Source organism: Bipolaris oryzae (assembly GCF_000523455.1).
Source record: "Bipolaris oryzae ATCC 44560 unplaced genomic scaffold scaffold_163, whole genome shotgun sequence".
In the NCBI taxonomy this organism is placed as follows: Eukaryota; Fungi; Ascomycota; class Dothideomycetes; order Pleosporales; family Pleosporaceae; genus Bipolaris; species Bipolaris oryzae.
In genome coordinates, this window is record NW_006911439.1 from 54 (window position 1) to 22,852 (window position 22,799).

The window sequence follows — 22,799 nt, forward strand, 5'->3', positions numbered from 1 at the left end:
TGCATTGGCTGATTGTTGCATTGGGTGAGCACGGACAGTAAGATGCGCTGCTTGAAATTTCAACTGTTTGACCATGTGTAGACATACTCGATGCCAGTCAATACCTGCCCCCGATTCATCCAGTATCCCACCTTATAGATATTCGCAAGGAAGCTTTCGCTTCCAAACTACCAAAAAAAGAAAGCGTTTTCTTCTTCTCATGTTCTATCTCGCTCTCGACAGCGTGGTTTTTAACACCAAAGATTAAGGTAGTTAAAATGTTCTCGTAGAATATGACAATGCAACACAGATGGAGGTAGAGTGTCAGGGAATATTTGAACGCGCTGTACTGAGACCGGAAGAGGAGACCTCAGTGAGATACATCACAGCAGGTTTATATTGAGCGTGTTGCCGCATGTACATAGGGCTGTTCTTATTGGAAGAAGATCATCATTCGACACTCGGATATAAACATTCTAACACTACTCAGCTCTAAACTACATTCCCCGCTATTTACATAGCCAGTCAATACGCGGCCTTCTTCATTTCGGCTTCGCCCAGCCGTCAAAGACAAGATCATCATCCTTCCCGTCATCTTCTATGATAGCCTCTCTGATCGGCCTTGTTGGCATCTTCCTGACCAACATGGACATGCTCGGGATCGTAAAGACCAGAATGGCAATGTTGACATAGAGCGGTATGGCGTGGTCGATCTTCTTTGCTGAACTCAATCCGTACGACACTGCTTGACCTGCAACTTCAAAAGCACGGAATACACCTCCCGCTCGTGAAGCAACGGCAACTTCATCGGAAAGGGTGCTAAGAATCCAGTACAGGGTAAGCTGAGTCCAGTATCCGCTAATGAAGAGCATGATGTAAGGGAAATAAGCCCTGATCCATCGGGTGGGTTCCCTGCTGCAGTCAGTATCAATTCCAAGGAGTAAAATTCGTGTGGCTTACAGTCTGTAGTCAAGAGCAATCTTCTTAGGTAGATTATGGTACTCTACCGCAATCCAGATAAAGCAAGCGGTCTGTATTATTCCCCATACAGCCATTGCAGTCCATGCTCGGGTCCGCTGCGTCCAGCGAGTGGTATCCATAAGCTTCCCAAACAATATGACAGTTGGAATAGTAAGAGTAGCTGCAACCATTAGTACGTAAAACGAAAGATCAAGGGCGGTGGGTTACTTACGAACTAGGAGGGAAGAGAGAGCGCGTGCACGCACGGAGAAGTGAAGCGATAGGTAGGTGCCCATGGTACCCCCATAGAAGAAAGAATAAAAGGCGGGAATAAATATGAGCCATGTCTGATACAGAATTAGCTTGCGATATTGAATAGGAGCAGGCTGCACTTACAGTCCCCTGCGTCAGATAGGTGTATAGAGCCCTGAACTCCTTCATCCAAGACTCTGACGGAGCAATATTCACTTTGCTGTTGTCTCTGCGGCGGACCTTCTTGGTCCGTGAGAGCAGAAGAGCCCATACAAGACCAGTGCATTCTAATCATCGTCAGTAACTCTGCGATCAGATCAGAGATTTTGACATACCCAAACCAACGAAGATCAAGTATGTAGACCATGCAACTCCTCCTGCCTTCGAGTCTGTATGGTTGTTTGAGAAATTGATGGCACCTCCGATTACACTACCACTGTTTCGCATTGCAGACCAGATTCCTATGCTCTATCAGCGAAAAATTCGTCTATACTTCCGATAGGGCCATTCGTACCCAAGTAAAACCCTCGCTCTTCTGGATGTGGGTAGGACAACATAGCTGTCGTTTCACCAACGTAGAGGAAGCCGGACGCAAATCCTTTGATCAACTGTTCGCGTGAGTACAAATTTCACACAATCGGAGTTTGGACATACGCTGGCTGAAAGCAGATATGCGTCATTCTTGAATCTGGCATTTACGTAGTAGGCAGATCCATGGAGCGGCATGGCTACGGCTGCGATCAAACACGCCCACTTGATGCCAATCTTGTTGATTATGGGACCGCCAAATATCGTGCTGAAGAAGCTCATCGTGTAACTCAACGATTGTCCGAGGTTTGCAAGCCAAGGAGTAGACAATCCACCACCGCCTAGATTTGTGATAGCATCTGACATGGCTGGTCCAACCAGGGACAGCCTTGAAGATTATTTAGCTGGTTGCTTTTGCGTAACGATGATTTGGGACCTACATTCCAAATAAAATCATCTGAAATAAAACGCTTCGATAAAATGTTGCCATCTTGGAACGAGGGTGTTCCATAGTACCAACTTCGGCGTGGAATCGTCCGTCGTGTCCATCATCCACGGTCATGGGGACCATTTTGGTTTCGCTTTCTGATGATGAACCCATGGTCTCTGACTGGACAGAGAACAAGTAGGTACAACAAGCCTTAAAAGTGCCGATCACGGTTCCACAAGGCTCCAGTTATAGTATGGCCCTCCCGGGCTACCCCGCGTTTGACTAGATAAGAGGCTACCGGCCCGGTTCCTAACGCAAGGTAATCTCCGTGCGTCAGACGGGATGGACAGAGTTAAGCATCAGACTATGCCCCAGTGCACGTTATTCGACCTGGGTCTACCCATACCTACTGCTTGATGAACCTATGGCAGGCAACCGTGTATCAGTTACCGGCCGAATATTATCTATCAACGCCTCGCGTCCCGTGTTCTCACCTATCATGCCACGGCCGTAACATCATCGACAGCTGTCGGTAGATGAACGCGCATAATCGAAGAGTTGGTATCTTACAAAACCAGATTGTATACAGTAAACATACGCAGGGAAGATGTGGATTCGTTCTCTAGGCTCAATCCGCTAGATACGGAATGGTACGTAAGCAGCGCGTGGTTCTGGAAATCATAATCAAGACTCCATAATTCCCCTTCTTCTCGGTTGCATGTTGCGCAGCAAGTAAAAACCCACGTGTATCTTTATTCCCTCACATGTCAGCATTCGCTCGCGATATTAAGAGCTGGGTTCAAGCCCCTTTCACAGGAGAACGACCCAGAACGCTGCCACCGGGACTAGGAAGAAGTGCCGGCGCATTGGGTGACATAAGTCCCAGTGCTTTGTCATTTTTCAATTCGGCAAAGAAAGGGAAAGGCTTACAACGCCTAGGGTGCCTGGAAGTCTCGTGATAGAGAATCGCGTATAGTACATATTTGAGAGGACAGCTGATCGATGCCTACCGTAGCCATCTCTCTTGCTGAGTTCATTGCGGATCTCATTCTGTTTTGTCCCAGACACTCAGGGAATCTAGGTTTGCATTGACAGCACCCCTGTGTCAGCGCTAGTAATCTGTGCCAATATACCCGAAAGCTTAATTTCGTGCAAGCGAGCTTGTCGGAAAGAATACCTTAGATAAGCACGGGATCGAGACTAAGGGCGTTGCTTCCGACGTGCTGGCGTGCATCTGATAGGTGAATGTCAACTTGGCTATTTTTATTGTACAGCAACGCGAAACCGGTTGAGGAACTAAGGATAGAGCACAATCACGGGTAATCCGAATCAGGACCTTTCTGCGGTAACTTCGAACTACAACATGTGAAAAACTCGCCGGACAGTTCGCTTGAATGAGGCATCACGCGGGAACCATGAAGCTAACACTGATAAGAAAGAAAGCACAAGAGCATCGGTGTATGACGCGAGAAAAGACGTTTGGGCCTTGTTTGGCCTGTGACTACGCCTGTCGCCTGATGGTGGTTCTCCCACTCATCAAGTATGTGTGCTGCTGAACTTCATTTTGGTCGTGTCATACTGATGGTGCTGACAACTGATCTTGCTGTTTGACCTTAATCCTCCCGATTGCCGTAAAGCCACGGCGGCATTACGAAACGACAAACTTTGTTCCACATAACATGTTTGATAGCCACCCGTCTTGCCATAGCTCAGTCTCATCCCTTTATCCTTAATGAATTCATAGTCTTGATCATTGGAAAGCAGAAAGAGAACTGACATGTAGAGCATGCAACAGAATTCCCACCGGCAGGTTATGAGGTGGAGATACTTATCAAGAAACTCTCTGGAAAAGGGTTGTAATGATAAGGACATGTCTAGGCGATGGTGGCTCAGACATGGTGAGACAACAATGATTGCCAATAGGACCTCTGCCGTTTGCGCATGTCAACTCTTTTCACACTTTCTCCGAGGTAACGTTTGCTATGTACTCCTGGTGTCATATCATTGTAGCGTTGCTGTCCCTCTCTGCAGTGCCAGAAAATAGACTCGAAGATTAGTTGTAGACGGAAAGGCGATGCAATACGGCGTGTAGCTAGGTGTGGTAGTTGCGTGCTGTTACGCGTTTTGGGTACAACATGGGCTAGAGGGCCCGCCACAAATAATCAGCTTTGAGCGCGCTCTGACTTGCCAACGTCGCCTTTGCCTGTATTGCGACACCCACCGCCGGATGGTATGCTTTTCTTGCCAACACCGCACCGCGTCGAATGCACACGACAAAAACGCGCTTCTCTTATTTCAGCGAGAAGGCACACTTTTTGGAGATCGAGATGCGTTCTTGGAGGTATTTTTCAATGCGCCGGCATCACTCCTGATTGCTCATGGACGAATACATGAAGGCAAATGTGGCCAACACTTTGGAAGTGGGTGTTCGACTCGGGATGTCGATTTGATTACACATAGAGACAGCGAGTGCAGAGCTTGATCCGATAGGAAGGGTACCCGACTTCATATACTCGATTTGATTTAGGTGTCCTTCTGGATTCATTATTCGTGGTAGTAGCCTCTCGGTGTTCGATTGCATACAGCTGGAGGAGTGAACCCGAGTCATAGACTTGCATTCGGAAGATGAGAAATGCCTTCCGCTAAATTCATCGGTCACCTTGTATCATGGCAACTCCGAACAATGCTGTTACTTCGTGACTTCATTATCCCTGCTCTTTTCTTCCCCGTCATTATCTTCTACCCTGACATCCCTACTCTTCTGATCTGCAGTGGTATCTTCCATTTCATTATTCGTATCAACCTGGTCGGCTCGCTCCTCTCTTCTCTCATTGGATGCGACTGATGCACTTCTCCTCCCTTCCCGACTCGGTCTTCTCAAACCAGCCACATATTCTGGCCGTTCCGGCAAGTCGTCTCCCGGTGTTCGCACAATGGGAACTCCGTGCAAGACTCCAGGTGCCGTATTCGTGCCGGATAATTCCGCTCTTCCCGGCGATGACATGGGATCTGCTTCAACCGCTTGCCTTGGTGTTTCCAGCTCCTTTATTTCGTGGCCATAGAGTTCCGCAGGACTGTTCTCGTTCACAGCATGAAGCTCGTACTTCTTCGGAAGAGATGACGCTTGACCGGATGGGTCGCTGGTATCAGGGAGTTCGTGGGGGCTGTGGCGTCTACGGTATCGACGACGGAGAAAGAATGCTGCGATAGCGATGATGATAAGTCCCGCAACACCACCACCAGCACCGCCGGCAATAGCCCCTGTCATGCTCTTCTTTTGAGGTGTGGATGGAGGTGAAGTAGTTCCTGGTGCAGTGTTTCCAGAAGTAGTACTTGAAGATGGCGTGGTTTTACTTGGTGTAGCGAAGACAGTCGCCAGACCTTGTTCTGTCCAACCCATGGCGGGCTCCTTTTTCGTAGCGTTCCCATTTGCGTCCCCACCAGTTGCATTCAGCAGTTTGTTCGGCACCTGGAATTCTGGTCGGTCGACTGCGAAGACACTCCCCCATGTCAAAGCCGTCATGTCCCATACTGCAACCCCTTTCGTTTCCCAATCACATGTCAAGGTTGGAGTATTGCCGCCCACCGTGATCATCTGACGTTTTCCGGCAACATGGCATTTGTGACCCCATCGTGGTGACTCGCCCAGAGGCCAAACATTTGTCCAGGTGAATGATGGTAGAGTCAAAGTTACAACGTCATCATAGGCCGTGTTCGTGATTGGATTTCTGCCACCGTATAGGTATATATGATGACTCGAATTATCGGGAGATGATATAGCCACTGTGCAGAAGTCTATGCGTGGTTCTGGTACATTTCCAGTGGTATTTTGCGAATACCAAGTCCCGTTACTGTCTGGGTTTTGGAGGTAAGAGTCAATATCGAAAACGTCGACCGTCTCAAAGCCAATCTGCTGGAGTGTAAGATGAAGATTCATAAATTGATTTTTTTTACTCACCAATGAACCCGTGCTGACATTGGCAAAAGAGCTGGCGAGGTTAGGTTGTATCTGACCACCAAGTGCTACAAGCGCTCCCATACCACCAATCGAAGCAAAGTATTCCATCGTACCTCCCACCCTGGGAGCACCACCTCTCAATCCGGAAGTCGATATGTTTTTTCCACTTTGCGACTTGAGGTCGATGACAATCATACCCTCCATAGGTACATAGATGTCTTCGGTTTTCGGGAAACTATCAACTGTCTTTGCTGCGGTACCCCAATCAATCTGGCCGTTCAGATAGAAGGCCAAACCTTGATCTATCGCCTCAGTCGCTGCACCATGATTGGGCGTCCACTCGGTATCTCTTGAGTATTGATCCCAGGAGTTGCCAGCTCCATACGTATATGACCACAGAGGGTAGAATGCCGATGGTTCTGGCCGCGTAAATGCCTCAAAGGACTGATTGCCCATGAAGGTTGTACCGCCGTACACGTACACATTGGATTGATCGTTAGGGCCATGGAGCATATGACCACGGATGAGGCTGGGCGGTGGCGTACCGGTGGTCGGATTCTTTACATTCTTAGCTTGAGCATCGATGGTAATGTTCGATTTCCAGTCCCATGTCGTGTTCAGAGGAATGGTGATCATGTAGCTGTTTATGCCCAGAATCGCGCTGGCGATATCTGTCCCATTCCATTTTTGTACTCCGCTATCGATATACAGGATGTCGTTCTTCACGACTGATTGTGCCCCTGTTGATGGTCCGTATCAGCAATCATCGCCTGAGTCAACTGCCAATCTCGCAGAAGAGTGGAGGATGAATCAAATGATTACGAATAGCACGACTCACACCATCTCGAGCAAAAGTTCGTTAGTGGATTCAGACGGAGGTTTTGTGCGTGTACGGAAGGCGAGATGTAGACACTATCTAAGACAAGGTACAGCAGACTGGCTTGTGTCAACTGGAATAGTCTTAAGACGAAGAAGTCCATGTCATTTGAGCGTGCCACAGACGCTCACCTAGGTCGGTGGTGCTACAAAATCAGCCTAAGAGGTCGGGCAATACCCAGACCATGTATATGTAGGTCGCTTCGTCAGCGGTCTCCGTGCAGCACTCGGTCTGCCCTAGAGGCGCGCTAAGCCCTTTTGCCGCTGCAGATGCGGCAGGCCTCGCCTAAGTATGTTACGGATGCATGCTAGAGCCCTACAATTGACTTGAGCAAGTACATCCCAAGACTTCATTCTCGTAGACATACCTGCTTGAAGTGTAGGATCTCGTTTAACCATGTATGTTTCAATGTACAAGACTGACTGAGGCACGAACAGTTCGAACGCATTGTTGGTGCAAGCAGCATTTCAGCATCATCTCGTGCCTGTATTGACAGCCACAAAGTGGCGGGAAATGTCAGCGACATGGGTATATGCAACATTTCCCACAATACGGACGAAGGATGGTATACCCTGAACATGGGGGGGCCGCTTGATGGAGTTTTCGAGGTGACCCTCTCTAGTAAACATCGATCTAGAACACCAGAGAATCACGGTGATGGGCTGCTTTGGCATCTTGTGCATATGGGCATTTCGTGAATATCCCTGGAGGTGCATGGGAAAACATGCGAACCCTGACACAATCAGCCCATTTCGCGAGGGAGACTTTCTGCTTTGGGCTGAGAAAGCCACAGCCTTCTACGGAGAGAGGAATGATAAGCAGAATTTTGATTAGTCACATGGCGTCTTGATAGCGCCTTATTGGGTCGCTCGGGCCGACGCCTGGATAGAGGCTTTTCTTACTTTCTTTTTTGGCGCAGTGTCGTTTTGAAAGCTTGGCTGGAAAGATGGTTGGTCATCCGACACAGAAAGATAAGTCGAGTGCGCTGTTGGTGGCGCTGTTCAACAGACAGAGTTCTCTCTGCTGGCATTTGGGATAGAGGGAAGATACAACGCGTGGGACATGGCGATGCGAAAAATACCGAGGCAGCTCTCGCTGCAGGGTGTGTACTGGATAGGTAAGTACATTGACGTGGCATTTGGCGGTCTCCTTTTCTGTGGGGCAGTTGCACAGCGACGCTACCCAAACAACAGTTTGGCTCGGGAGATTACCTGCATCAACCTTGGGGTACGTGCGGGTCCGTGCCTACTTCAGATACGGCGTGGAATTTATCCATGTGTAAGGGAAAAATATTTTCTAAATACGCGAGCTGAAAGATTGGTGGAGGTGCGTTCCGTTGTCGCTAGCCTGGCCGTACGCACGTAGCAGGTACTTACAATTCGCGTTGATGAGATTGTAGAGTATGCGCACGGCAAAGACAAGCGCTGAATCATGATCCCTACGTGATGCGTCCATGACACACAGTACAAAGGCGCGACAAGTGGGAATATCAAAACGATGCCAGCGACCCTCGACGCGGACAAGTTGCTGAACGCTAGTAGCATGAATAGCCTGGAGCTTGGACTACAACATGTGTGTGCACTGGTCGTCGGGGAAACAGGACTGATCGTGACAGCCCCACGATTGTAGCGTACGATGGATTCCGGTGTCGTTGCAACAATATAGGTCAAAGTGGTGGTGCAAAACACTTCTCCGAGAATGATGTGGAGAGGGCACGGTATGTGAACAATGCGCTAAAGTTAATCGTTGGGTTGCAACTATGCTGAGTCACGTGCACACGATTACTCAAGTGCAAGTACTTAGTATCACTTTACCGATTAAACGGCGCGGCTGCTTACAACACTGACTCGACAAGTTGCTTCATAGCTTTATTGGCACTTTTTGAACATTCCTCAGCTCCGGTATTTGGCCTCCCCGCTACACAGTATGCTCTGCAAGAATGCCATATTCTCCATCCTCTCCTCCTTGATCCGGTGTTCCTACCCACCCATTCACCTTGCCATCATCTACGCCTGTGAGACGGCTTTTGGCAATTTGCGCAATGTTGTTGATTTTGAAGAAGTGGTGAATTGTACGATTGAGGACAGTGCGAAATGAACGTGAATGACCCTCGGAGGACATTTGTTTCAGTGAGTGCTACTCTATGGTTGTCAGACGGCGAGACGGCGGAACGATTTGGCTGGCCAATATTGTGAAAAGGCCTCGGGTACTGTCTCATAACAATTTAAGGAAATCGACCCTATCCGCGATGAAAAGCAATAGTAGAACCCCTAGGGAGCTAATTCAGCCTGGGTTTCGAAGTTGACCCTCCGCCCTAGACAGCTTCAAGGCCAACATGGTCGTGGCGATCGTACGGGTATCATATTCATATTATACGGACATAATGAACTTTTTCGGAAACAAAGGGCTATCTGGTTTTTCAATTGTTAGATGACCTGGCCATATCTAGGATCCTGCTGTCGGTATTGTGTACGAATTGTCAACGTAACGCAACGGTTACGTAGCCCAACCATGTGAAACACACTGCTTCGGGACTGGTTTGTACGATATTACCGGGTCTTTGTTACTACATATTTCCCATTTATTGGATGGCATTCGAAACCGAAAAATGATTACAATCATTGTCTGCTGGTTAGATAACGAGGTCCCTCGGAGGCAGTGGAGACTTGTGTTGTGATTGGCCTGACGTAACATCGCCATCATACTCAACGCATATCAACCACAATCCCATCAACACGACACATCGGCATTTCAATGCCATGGCAGAATGGATCGTCACGTTCGTGTCTTGGTATCACTGGCATGCAGCTTACATGCATAACAACATCCAATTCAAGCACAATGTTATTATTAACTGCATCGTCATCTTGACACGCTCATCTCGCACCCCGCCCCTACTTTCTTAAGTTTGACTTCTCTTTCCTGCGATCCATTATGGAGATTCCGACATCTTTGACGTCTAAGCTACCTACCATGACCAGCACCAACGCCAACTCAAACCAGACTGACCCTCTCAAGCACCCTCTTGAAGCCACCGCAATGGCCATCAAGGGAGCTGCTTCTGGAGAAATCCGCGCTCCCCGAGCTTTCCACATGCAGAGTTCAAATGAGGGCCCAGCAGACATCATCGCCAAGGTTGCTGGTGTTACCCAGGGTGGAAAGCGTGAAGACGATGGCCCATATTTCACCAACAACGAAGGCATTCCATGGCCCGACGCAGAACATAGCAAGACCATCGGCGGAATCCCTGTCGCTAGCGATGTTTTCCTCTTCCAGAAGCAGCAGACATTCAATCGCTCAAAGAATCTTGAGCGCATGGTGCACCCCTGCGGTTCAGGTGCTTTCGGCTATTTCGAGACCATCAAAGATGTCACCCACCTCACCAAGGCCGACTTCTTGAAGACTGTGGGCGAGAAGACGCCCGTATTCATGCGATTCAGTACCGTTACTCCTGGGCGCGAGTATCCCGACGAAGCTCGCAATCCCCGTGGATTTGCCATCAAATTCTACACTGGCGAGGGCAACTACGACATCGTTGGTTTGAACTTCCCTGTTTTCTTCTGCCGTGATCCTATCCAGGGTCCAGATGTCATCCGCTCGCAATGGCGTAACCCCAAGAACTTCCTTTTCGATTACGATGCCATTTTCGACTTGCTTGCCAACACCCCCGAGGGTAACCATGCTGGCCTCATGTTCTTCAGTGACCATGGCACGCCCCAGGGTTGGCGTTTCAACCATGGGTATGGATGCCACACGTTCAAGTGGGTGAACAAGGACGGTCAATTCGTGTACATCAAGTACCACTTTGTTGCTGAGCACGGCCAAAAGCAATTCACTCAAGAGCAAGCGACAAGAATGTGTGGCGAGGACCCTGATTATTCCAAGCGTGATCTATATGAGACAATTGAGAATGGCGAGGAGGTAGTCTGGAAAGCACACGTGCAGGTCATGAGCCCAGAGGATGCCGATCCCGATAAGCTTGGCTTCGATCCGTTTGACGTCACCAAGGTCTGGCCTCGTAAGCAATTTCCCATGCAAGAGTTTGGACGCCTGGTTCTTAACAAGAACCCCGAGAACTTCCATCGTGACGTTGAGCAGGCAGCCTTCTCCCCGGGTAGCATGGTACCCGGTGTTGAAGACTCGCCTGATCCGCTTCTTCAGTTCCGCATGTTCTTCTACCGAGATGCACAGTACCACCGTATTGGTGTGAACTTGCACCAGATTCCCGTCAACTGCCCATTCATGGCCAAGTCTTTCGCATCTCTCAATTTTGACGGCCAGATGCGCGTCGATGCCAATCATGCTGGAAACAAGCAGTATGCGCCAAACAGTTTTGCACACAAGTTCCGGCCCGATGTGGCTGAAGCGCCATACCAGGTCAACGACAACATCATGAGCCGAAAGAGTCATTATTGGCACGAAGGTAAGAAGAATGAGTATGACCAGGCTAAGGAGCTTTGGTCACGCGTAATGAGCGCACAAGAAAAGCAAAACACCATCAAGAACACTGCAAACATGCTTAAGTTTGTCCGATACCCCGAAATTCAGGTAAATATCTGCTGACCACTTCCGCATGCGAGATTGTCACTAACAAACCTCCAGAAGAAGTACCTAGCACAGCAATATAATATTGGCACCGAACTTTCCAGAGGCATTTACGACCTTCTCCCCAAGCCGGCGTTCGATTTCAGCGAGGTCGAAGAGCTGTCTCAGACTGCCCATGAGTGGTACAAGGAGAGGGAGTTTAGGCCTTCCGCTGGCGAGAGGCTTACTGGCTTTCCTCCATCCATTCCTGTTTATAATTACTGAGCTTAGTATAGTAATTGATAATAAAAGGTGATGAGTCTGGCTATGCACCTTCTGTTCGCACCCGGCTATGTGGTTAGAACCTTCATGCAATTCGTTCAAAACGCCATTCTCCATACCATTATCCATTGAGAATTCTACTTTATGCTAGATACTATCGAACTTTATAAGTCTGGGCCATTTGACTCCTAATCATATCATGTAATGCCGTCCCCATGCTTGGTCCCATCCATGTACAGGGGGTTGGCCCTAGACATGATTGCCATGATATCGATCGATACCCCTTACGCGAAGGCTTTTGAAAAAGGGCAGTAAGGGCCTCAGCATATGCGACATTTTGCTCATATTACTGGTTGGCCATCTGTCATTGTGGATAAAATTCTACTTCACATCATTCTAGTATTTACAGTCTGGACCTGCTTCATGCTATTGGCGCGTAGAAGCTAAATTTACCCTTAGGATCATACTTTCTTTTGAGCGCCTTCAGCTTCTCCTGCCTCCATTCCTCATGGCCATACCAGCTTGGTGATCCCTCGTTCCCATACGCATAGTTGACATATGTATGGAGTTCTTTCCTGCCAGTGCCCTCCCAGATGATGTTTCGGAGTTGAGTGCCAAGTTGCTCAACAGCATCGTCTTGGGCTTGGCTGGTAGAGTTGTAAATAATAAGGGGAGCAGCGAGCAGGTAGTCATCTCGGAACCCGAAAGCACTAGCGCTACTATCTCGATGACGGACACCGTCGCTAGGATAGTCTTCGAACATGAATATCGAGTTATAGTATGGGTTATCGGCACCGGATATGGCTGACGCGTAAAGATCATATGCCTTACGTTGGGCAGTGATGTTGTAGGCGGAGGTATAGATAGGGAATCTCGGGTTGCTGAAACCAAAGTCCTGACAAGGAGGCGAATCAAGGGCAATGCCAGTCCATTTGGCGAGGTCAAGGTAAGAACCGGACTGGGGAGTGATGGTCAGAGGACCGATATCGTGAAAGGGAGCAGTGTACTTGGAGTCGACCGAAGTAACACCCTCTTGAATGATGTACATGATTATAACTGGCTGTAATAACATTAGAAATTACACAAGTATGTTTGGTTCGCCATAATTCGTTTTACCTTTTCCGAATCCAGTGTAGCGTCGTTCTGCCAGTACGACCAATTCTGGATTTCAGTGGATTGATTTCCACCCCTCAAGATGTATTCATTAGCAGCTTTGTAGACCTCTTCAACCTTTTCTCCACTGAAAACAATTGTCTCAATCGCCCAGTTCGAGTACTCGATGTCGTAAATTTTGGTAGTAACCGATGTGACGATTCCGAAGTTGTGGCCCGCCCCTTGCATGCCCCACCAAAGATCAGATCGGCTGTCGATACTTTTGAAGTCACCATTGGCGAGGACAATGTTCATCGACTCAAATTGATCCGTGATGAGCCCGTGATGACCCTGCAACCAGCCATGCCCACCACCCAATGCAGGCCCCAGGAAGCTAACGCATTCACAGCATCCAGTGACTATTTTGACTTAGGGTATAACGACTTTCAATATCTTGAATGGGTAGATCTTACCGGTTTGCTTTCCAGCTGCCCAAAGCGTATCAATCAATTTCTTAGAGTTGATACCGCCACCAACAGTCACGAATTTACCATCTTTGCTGATGGTAACTGAATCCAGCGGTGGCATATATATTTCTATTCCATATTCCATCTTACCTAATGTGGTAAGTGTGCCATGATGCCCGTTGTAAGCAAGAAACGGAATGTCATGCTCGTTTGCGAATTTGACCTAGAGCATGTGTTCCTCGATCAGTCACGGGCTCGACACCGGTCGCTCAATAACTCACAATGTACTGTACATCGTTTTCCGTACCAGGCGCAATCACAACGCTGGGCGTCGGAGCTTCGAGGTTGGACCAACGCGTTGTGTAGGTGATGAATTCGTGGGTGCCGGGGAGGTAGATTTTGGCGTTTGGTGAGAGCTTCGGAACCAGGGCTTGCAGATCGATACCTGAGGCTGGGGTCCTGCATATAATATCGGATGAAGTCGTCGGGCTACATGACACAAGGGGGTATATCGAAGTGATGATCACAGCAGCAAACGGCGCGAAAACGCGTAAAAACATGATTGAATGGGGGTGCTTCAATGGAACATTGCGATTAGAAAACTAGCCTTCATACCCTCATACATAAAGAAGGAGTTACAATAAGGCATAATGCCACAGTCCGCAAGTGGAAAATGGTCCGGCAACCCTGCATGAAAATCGTTGTCGACGGATGTGAGAACGGGACGAACTGCGCGGGGTAACAACACAATAGCAGTGTATACAGCATCGATTATAATTCGAGAATGTGGATCCTGAGTCGGGTGTGTGTATGTTTCGAGCTTGGTTTCTTGCGGCATTGTAATGTGATCAACTCGAGGTAGTGCCCGGGAAGACGGGCCAGTGCCATTGGCTTGTGGTTCGGGTGATATCCCTCACGCAGCCTACTTTAGATCCACCAGGCATGCGCTAATGCGCCTGGGTGGCCTTTCGTACATCTCAACCCAAATCCTACATCCTTCGTGTTTTTCAAAAATTGACTCTCTACCGTGCAACCAGGTAATATGCAAACATCTGACTTGAGGTATTACCGGCGCTTCAAGTATCTGGCCATTACCTTCCACGTACAACTCATCTTCTTGTAGAGTACATTACCCTTACCTTTACCCAACTAGCGGATACTGCTACCGTTACAGGTGTCCAACCACGCGAATGTAGACACAAAAGTTTGAAAACTAGAACATTTTCTCGATGTTACATGTGTACAACATTCCCTACGTTTCTAAAGATGCGACATTTTCGGCTGGAGGTCAGGCGAAGCCGTCTCAGAGGCGACGGCAATCTTACTGGAATGCATGCATTACCAACTTGACGAACGGCGCAATGCATTGATTACATCAAGATTAGTGCCCTTCTATAGGCGAAGATGATTGAGGGCGCGCCCAAATTGCCCGCTTCAATCCCTACTCCAGACGTGTTAGCGAAAGCTGGAGAAGTATCCCAATTGACCCAGTCTTCTGCAAAATATCTTCGCTAGATACCTTCACATGCTTTGGGGGTCTATAATACTCCACGTTAGCAAGTAAAATTAACGTCCTCTTCCATCACTGGCAGAGGATGTAGTATTTTGCTGGAACAACAAGGGATATTTGCTTCCTAAGAATAAACCTAGACAAAGAATCAACAGAGAACAGCGGAACGAGACCAAACCAGCAGTTGAAAGATGATGGAAATACCGATATCATGCCCGTTCTTGTCAATTATGATCAATGTTTATCCGAGTTAAGATTGGACATGATCGACTTCTTGACCTTAAAGGTGCAAGTAGCGGACCGTGTCAAAAAACATGCCAACTGCTGGCCACTGCATCCGAAGCCTTGCAGAAATGATCATAGCTCACATGAATCTTGTAAAAAAGTCTTCTACTGAGCGAAATGCCAGTTTCCTTTGCACAAAGTGCCAAAGGGAAACACATAATCTAGGTCTAACCAGAGCAATCGCAATCTTGTTGCGGAGGAGAAACGTTCCAGATTAGTCTCACAAATAAATGCTAAGGAATTCTGTCAATACTGCATCGGGATTTTGTGAAGAGTTAACTGCGGTAGAGACGGTGGTTAGGGGTTGCTACCGCTCAGCCTCGTTTCAGACAGTCTTGTAGCTGATAATTATTTACGATAATCTTTCAACTAATGATAAAAGCTGTGCCATGGATAGTGATTACTGTATGCATTATATATGAGTTGTTAGAGGCTGGGCTTGGATATAGCGTGCAAACAACCCAGCGCATCAACGCAGCTACCATTGCGCCTACCTGGCAGATTAACGTCGCCATGAATTCCTTGCCTATTTGATAACTCTATAGAACATACAGAAGATTGAAAAGCCAGGTATGGCGATGACGAGATCCTGGTGGCTGTGTCTCATGATGAGTACCACTAGGTTCTTATATCCCGCCTTCTAGAGCTACTAGAAGGATTCAAAACTTGATGACGCGCATTTCAGCTATTCTGGTATGATCTCATACTACCTTCACTTATGTCCATGAATGCACACAGAATGGAAAATAATCAATCTTTTGATTAGCTCAATTTTTCCTTAATTTTGACCACCTGTACTTTATGCTATGTATCTCTTCGGTTTGCTTTCATTTTTTGTCTGCTAAGCCCAATCTGGACTTCGTATAGAAAACTTAGCTGGCAATAGTGTGGTGTTTAGCACAACAGACAAGTGAACGCCACAAAACAGAGCCCTGGTCGAACAGCCATTTCCATTTTCTATCTCAATCCGTATAAGAACCAGGCAGTAGCCCCATCGAAGCTCCTAGCCCTAAAGGACAAGGAAACGGAGATGGAAGACGAGATAGCTGAGCAGGCTCTACATACTCCAGTACATCTCTGATGTACGTACACAATGAATATCATGACATTTGCCAAGGGTTTGATAGTTGATTAGTGCCGGACCACCGGAGATATGTGCTTCCGGTGTCAGGTTTCAGGAGAACGGGCCGAACTCAATAGCCGGTTCCGTGAAGTCTTTCATTATTAAAGTGTTGATGAAACCAACCAATGCCCAATAATGTCGATTACGTGTATTCGTTGTGCAGCGGGAGGAAATCAGACCGCATCTCAACCTGCCAGAATCTAGTATCGAGAGCAATGATGACTTCATGGCCAAGGTAGTCATTTCAACGAAAGAGCTGCAATGAGTCCCCGGAGCTTCTGCTCCAAGATCTCCTTACTGTACTCAAGCACTTACCTGGTAGTGGATCAAAGCTTCGTATGTGGAGACGCCAGGAATCATGATGAGGCGCTTTTTCGGACAGCCCTCTATCCAGTCCGTGTAAAAGAATTACTTGTTGGCCATTCACGATCGATTTGATAAACACTATACTGTATATAGTCTAGGTCCTACCGCCTACTCTGTGCTACCCCCACTTTCAGTCCCGATCAGTATAATGTGCTTTATTTCACTTCTTGGCACATGGATACAAGACTCAACAATTTCTGCATGAAAGATGACCACAGGGAATTTCACCACACGTGCACGTTATGATGCGCGTGTGTTCTTAAGATCGATGAACCAAATGACCCTTTTCATGCTACAAGGAAGTTTCCAGTGGGCAACGTTCCTTGCGCATAGGCTTAGGGTAGGATTACACGACCTTCCTAGCATTTCCTAGTTTAGGGTATCATCGCAGAACCCCCTGTCCAAAAACATAGCCCCTTCAATAAGCTTATCAGAGTTTTAGCACATGAGTATCATCCGGTTGCATCACTCATTGGCAATAAAGAAGGCCAGGGTGAAACGCGCTGAGGCTAAACGATAAGTATGGTTCGTTAAAGGCAACAGCCGTTTTTAGAGCGTGCGATTATACTCACGAAAACATTCGCGTGATTATCATGTAGAATATATGCCATTGGGTGCCCTTCGCGTTCAAAGGGTTAGACGCACTTTGAGCTGAACCAACCCTTACAACACGCTTTGAACGGCGCCTTGTGCGGTATACGTGGGTAGAACAGCTGCTGATATTATGTAGATGGTATGCACATACAGTGGAATACTGCAATCACAGTACTTTGGGCTAGCGCTTACACAGTACGAGAAGGAGGGGCGGGATCGCTTTGCCAATTCAACAAAGCTACTAGTCCTTTTAGCGTCTCGTTCAAGTTGCTGTTTGCCGCGAGCGGCTCAAAGGCCCGACAGTAAGTGCACTATGTTGGCGTGTATACTGACAAGATTACCCGTTCAACGATGGCAGGGCTCCGGGTTGCTGAACATTGACAGATTCGTCCTATAACCGCATGGAATGTCATTCGAGGCAAGGCATTGAGACTTGGCACGGGGCAATCTCTCCCGATATACATAATGACTATACTTCCCCATCCTAGTCCAGGCCACCCTGTCTCTACTTCTGGACACTCCCTTCTACTACACACGCGCTGCGTGTATTCGCTCTCTTTCACTATATCACACATTCTTTTCCTGACAGGTTGTCACCATGCTCTGGGCACCATACCTCTTATCTATTCTCGTTGGTGCTGTAGCTGGATCAGAGGTGGCACAGATTATCCCAGGAGCTTTCATCGTTGAATACGAGGATGCATCGGTAATAATAGCCTACAAAATTCGCCAGTATAGTTTGCTAAGTGTGTGCAGCAAGGCTCATCTGCTTTGAACGATGTTGGCGCAACTAAAACGCTAGATTTGAACTACGAATTGTTTCAGGGCGCTGCTATACGGTTCGAAGATAAGAAGCCTGTAGGTGAGCGCATCGCTCAATTACTAGAGCAACCGGCTATCAAAAACGTCTGGCCAAACCGACTTATTCCTAGACCTGATGCTAGAATCAATGCAGTTGCATCCCGCACTCCAGCGGGATCAGCATTCGACCAGGTGGCCAGACGGTCGCAAGACAATGACACATTATCGACCCATGTCCAGACCCAAGTGGACAAGTTACGAGCAGAGGGTATCATTGGCGAAGGTGTGAAGATTGCAGTCATCGATACTGGCGTACGTATTATCCTTTTTCTCCATGCAAAGATACTGATCTGAACCTAGATTGATTACACCCACCCAGCTCTTGGTGGTTGTTTCGGTCCCCATTGCTTAGTCGTTGGTGGTTATGATCTCGTTGGAGATGACTACAATGGAGATAATACTCCCGTTCCCGATGATGACCCATCAGACCAGTGTAGCGTATATTTCCGCGTGCAGAGTTCCCATGTAAGATGATAGTACTCACTGGAATTAGGGACATGGTACGCATGTTGCTGGTATCATCGCTGCCCGGCCTAATGAACTCGGTTTTACAGGGGCTGCTCCTGTATGTATTCCTAGAAGGCTTTCATAGGTCTCCTCTAATGTGTTTCAGGGTGTTAAGCTAGCAGCCTACCGCATATTTGGTTGCAGAGGTCTTGCCACGACCGAAGTCATGATTGCTGCCTTTTTGCGCGCCCAACAGGATGATGCTAACATCATTACTGCTTCTTTTGGGTATTACAATGGATGGAGTAATGAAGCGCTAAACGCTGTTACTACTCGGATCGTGGCTAAAGGTGTGATTATCACTGCCTCTGCTGGGAACGATGGTGCAAACGGGCTGTTTTACGCATTCAACCCAGCATCAGGCAACGGCGTTGCTTCTATCGCGTCCTTCGACAACACCGTAACGCCTGTTGTGTTGAGTAGAGCTTCCTATTCAGTATCAGGTGACGCGAAACAAAGTTTCGACTTTTCGATCGGCTTGCCGCGCGACTGGACAGGCGTCAAGTTTCCACTCTGGACTCCATCATTCAATACTAGCGAGGCCGACCAAGGATGCAATCCTTTCCCTAGTACAACGCCAGACCTATCAGAAAAGGTCGTCCTGATCCGTCGTGGCACCTGTTTCTTCGATGACAAAGTGCAAAACGCAGTGGCCCATGGGGCCAAATATATCGTGTTCTACAACAATGTTCCCGGATACCGTTTTCTTGTCCTGGAAAATTACAACCTAACAGCCACTGGTATGGTTTCATCCACACAAGGCGCTACTTGGGTGAGAGATCTGGCCGCTGGAAAGGTTGTTACATTGGATATTCCCAACGTAAACAGGCTCCCAGTCACACCTTTTCATAGCTCCAACAATATTACGGGTGGATTTGTGAGCGCTTTGTCGAATTGGGGCCCTACATGGGAGGCAGGTGTAAAACCTACATTTGGCACACCTGGAGGGGATATACTGTCGACTTACCCCGTGGCTCTAGGCTCTTACACTATCATATCTGGTACTTCTATGGCCGCTCCGCTTGCTGCCGCTATTTATGCGCTCTTGTCGAACGTACGGAAGACTTTTGACCCTCAGGAGCTTCAAAATGTACTTGCTGCTACTGCCAAACCCGTGCAAGCAAATAATGATGGTGACATCAGCCCATGGCTTGCGCCAATCGCACAACAAGGAGCTGGGTTGCTCCAGGCCTACGATGCTGCTTACGCAACTACTGTGTTGAGCGATTCAAGTCTTGCTTTCAATGATACAGTTCGACTAACCGATAAAAACTTCACCATTTCGAACACAGGACAAGAAGCCATTACTTATGAGCTGGATGTCATTGGAGCGGCTACCGCTTACACATTCTCCAACAGTACGACGCCAGACCCATACCCCGGACTTGAACTTGACGGTTCCTTTGCAACAGTGCACCTAAGCGAGTACAAAGTTACTGTCCCTGCTGGCGGCAAATCCACGATTTCTGTCCACGTTATACCGCCATCACGAGCTCCCGCTCGACTTCCAGTATATGGAGGCTATATTCGACTCAATGGCACAAACGGCGAGAGTCTATCTCTTCCCTACCAGGGTATTGCAGGAGATCTGAATGCGCACACTGTCTTGAACACCACGACATATGTATCAAGCAGCTTGAATGATCCCGACTATGCGCTTGTTCTCGGTGATAACTTGAATTTCTTATTTCCGCAAATCAACATCACGGACATTGCGAACATCACCGATGCTCTTCCAGTCGCTGCTATTAAGCCGGTCTTTGGCAGCCCACGTATCAACATTGAGATATTGTCAACAAGCAACCATACAACTAATCTAGGACATGCGATAGGTTCGCCGAATGAATGGACTACACGTAAACTGTATCCCTGGACCTGGAACGGACAGTTGAACGATGGGTCTTTTGTACCTCCAGGTAGCTACAAGTTTCGGATCTCGGCACTGCATTTGTTTGGAGACGTGAATGATACCAAGCAATATGACGTTTCCGAGAGTCCGTCATTCACAATCAAGTACAAGGGCATTAACAACGGGACGAATCTGAACTAGGATTAGAACGCAAGTGGGGTTAGTAGAAATCAACGCCGATTCGGTGGGCAAGCTTATCTATCCTTGAATCTCCATTCGACAATTGCTTTCTTATATTGATTTGCCAGAGACTTATATATTAATGTGATTTGAATGGTGAAAGGTATATAGACTGCTGCATTGCGCAACAAGGAACGCAAGAGATGTATCTGGTCTAGGAACGTGTTATAGAGAAGACATGGTATTGAAAATCTATCCATACGTGCAAAAGAGATCCATTTCTAGTTCTAAGCTACTACCGTTTAGGACGGATTAGACACATCCATAGAATGGGGCCCCTGATGTGGTCTTTACCAAAGACGTAGCTGAGGATCCTACTTTGCTTTATCCGTGAGTTAACACCATGGTTCTGCACAATCTACTGGAAAGCATACAAAGCCATAAAAATCGATAACAAAATTAAAAGCACTAGATTTGTCCAGGCGTGCCCTCGCGTTGTTGTACTAGACAAGCTCCAGTCGAATTTGAGTTTTTCTTTTCATACAGTCTGGCATCCCTCGAAAATCTCTCCAAGATCATGCTCGCTAGTCTCGGAGTCTAAACTGGATTTGACAGCGTTGCGGAGTAGGTTGTAGAGCAAGGCTATGTCTTGAATCCCATTCGTGTAGCTGAGACCTGCGTTAGGCGTGGAATTGTGACAAGTATCGCCGGCCAGCACGATCCGTCCCAGGCTCCAGCGCTCAAGTTTGCCCTCTTCCAAGTTCGGAATACCTGCTGTTGCACTTTTATAGAGGTCCTTGGCCTTTGGGCTCTCAGTTACTGGCCAGTCCACGAGACTAGCTGCAAGTTCATCCATCTCTGTCTTGGCATATTACTTGGGCTCTCGGTAGGCTGTAGCCACTTCTCGTACAGAGATATCCAAGTACTTTCACGGTCGACAATCCACATAATGAATCGATTTTTGCTCTGGGTATCGAATGCTTGCTCAGCTACACATAGTCGTGGGATGTTTAACCACCGGCATTGGTAACTCGCTGAGAAGGTCGGTTCCTGGTTCCTTTACGCTGTGAACCTACTCTCAGAGGAAATTTGGTGCATCGTTTTTCGCGTTTATCTGTGCACGTCATCAGCTCTAAGCACTATCGGATCGGAGAATGCCTTTCCATAGGCGTAAGTAACAACCACGCATGTTTTGGGCGTTAAAATATCGACAACTTTGTGAACAAGGAAGCATTTTCTATTACGCTCTTTAGCAAACTTTCTAGCAAAGCTCGAACACAGTTGGCTCGACGGAACGCGACAAGTTCAGGGCCAAAGCTAAAAGTGAAAGTTAGGCAATATTCGGACGATGTCTGATCAATCGATCATGTAAGTAAAAAAACCTAACTTATTGTTCTCACGTAATATTAGCTGATGTACCTTCTGCGAATATTTTGCCATCCTTGGTGAAAGGTTTGCTCCTCTTCAATTTCTCCCCATCCGACAACAACCTGTCGAGCAGGCCTAGCTGTTGCATGAATCGCATGCTTCCAGCCCCAAGCGCAAGGCTCGCCCCAACATCGGCGTCTACATCACCGTTCCTTTCCAAAGCAACAAGGTCAATGTTTGCCAAATACAACGTATGAGCAGCGATTAGCTTGACTCGTCCAACACCAACGATAATCACCTTGAAATGGTCATTTGATATCGCGTTAACAACCCCCGCGGAAATGAGTTGGTACAGTAAGTTCTATATGATCTCTCGTATTGATTTTATTGTATATCGTATAGTCTTCTACCTGAATCTGAAGCCAAGATCGACGCTTGTGGGTTGTGAAGTACCTTTAAAGAACTAATCCGATACTGGGCGTCGAAGCCCAAATTCAGCGATTATACGTCGGACCTCTACCGCGAACAAAGAATTTGTGGATTTGGGTGCTTCTTGAGGCCCCGGAAAACCAATGGCCCGGATCTGAGAGCCTGAGAGCCCACATAGCAGTATCTTGCTACTGCAGACTGTTTCATCCACCTGCTCCTCCAAGCACCCTGCAATCGATAAGTTTTGTGGCGCTAAAAGCCCCTCGGCCCTGGCCCCTGCGCCCAACTTTTACACCGCAGTAGAGATCGCCGCCGGCCGTCAAATCCCCCACCCTCGCACTCGGCCTTGCGAAAGCTCGTTCTTCCCAAGGCATGTTA

At 47.8% G+C, this 22,799-nt stretch overlaps 6 protein-coding genes across 6 annotated transcripts; 2 read left to right on the forward strand and 4 right to left on the reverse strand.

Annotated features, from left to right (window-relative positions):
• Positions 1-521: 521 nt before the first annotated feature.
• COCMIDRAFT_104936 (uncharacterized protein) lies at positions 522-2,209 on the reverse strand (the record flags this gene model as incomplete). Its single annotated transcript, XM_007693390.1, has 8 exons — positions 522-891; positions 940-1,120; positions 1,172-1,286; positions 1,336-1,478; positions 1,527-1,652; positions 1,706-1,799; positions 1,846-2,107; positions 2,160-2,209. The coding sequence occupies 8 exons, from the start codon at positions 2,207-2,209 to the stop codon at positions 522-524; spliced, it is 1,341 nt and encodes a 446-aa protein (XP_007691580.1).
• A 2,629-nt stretch (positions 2,210-4,838) lies between these two features.
• COCMIDRAFT_104917 (uncharacterized protein) lies at positions 4,839-6,743 on the reverse strand (the record flags this gene model as incomplete). Its single annotated transcript, XM_007693391.1, has 2 exons — positions 4,839-6,059; positions 6,108-6,743. The coding sequence occupies 2 exons, from the start codon at positions 6,741-6,743 to the stop codon at positions 4,839-4,841; spliced, it is 1,857 nt and encodes a 618-aa protein (XP_007691581.1).
• A 3,280-nt stretch (positions 6,744-10,023) lies between these two features.
• Positions 10,024-11,793, forward strand: COCMIDRAFT_104960 (uncharacterized protein; the record flags this gene model as incomplete). Its single annotated transcript, XM_007693392.1, has 2 exons — positions 10,024-11,532; positions 11,587-11,793. The coding sequence occupies 2 exons, from the start codon at positions 10,024-10,026 to the stop codon at positions 11,791-11,793; spliced, it is 1,716 nt and encodes a 571-aa protein (XP_007691582.1).
• Positions 11,794-12,211: 418 nt separating this feature from the next.
• COCMIDRAFT_29386 (uncharacterized protein) lies at positions 12,212-13,909 on the reverse strand (the record flags this gene model as incomplete). Its single annotated transcript, XM_007693380.1, has 4 exons — positions 12,212-12,850; positions 12,907-13,301; positions 13,356-13,572; positions 13,631-13,909. 4 exons carry the CDS (start codon positions 13,907-13,909, stop codon positions 12,212-12,214), a joined length of 1,530 nt encoding a protein of 509 aa, XP_007691570.1.
• Positions 13,910-17,825: 3,916 nt separating this feature from the next.
• Positions 17,826-20,645, forward strand: COCMIDRAFT_104952 (uncharacterized protein; the record flags this gene model as incomplete). Its single annotated transcript, XM_007693393.1, has 5 exons — positions 17,826-17,933; positions 17,984-18,340; positions 18,389-18,526; positions 18,582-18,653; positions 18,702-20,645. 5 exons carry the CDS (start codon positions 17,826-17,828, stop codon positions 20,643-20,645), a joined length of 2,619 nt encoding a protein of 872 aa, XP_007691583.1.
• A 274-nt stretch (positions 20,646-20,919) lies between these two features.
• On the reverse strand, positions 20,920-22,795 carry COCMIDRAFT_39977 (uncharacterized protein; the record flags this gene model as incomplete). The annotated part of the gene is made up of 6 exons (XM_007693386.1): positions 20,920-21,042; positions 21,169-21,482; positions 21,551-21,681; positions 21,849-21,941; positions 22,025-22,290; positions 22,649-22,795. 6 exons carry the CDS (start codon positions 22,793-22,795, stop codon positions 20,920-20,922), a joined length of 1,074 nt encoding a protein of 357 aa, XP_007691576.1.
• Between the last annotated feature and the right edge of the window lie 4 nt (positions 22,796-22,799).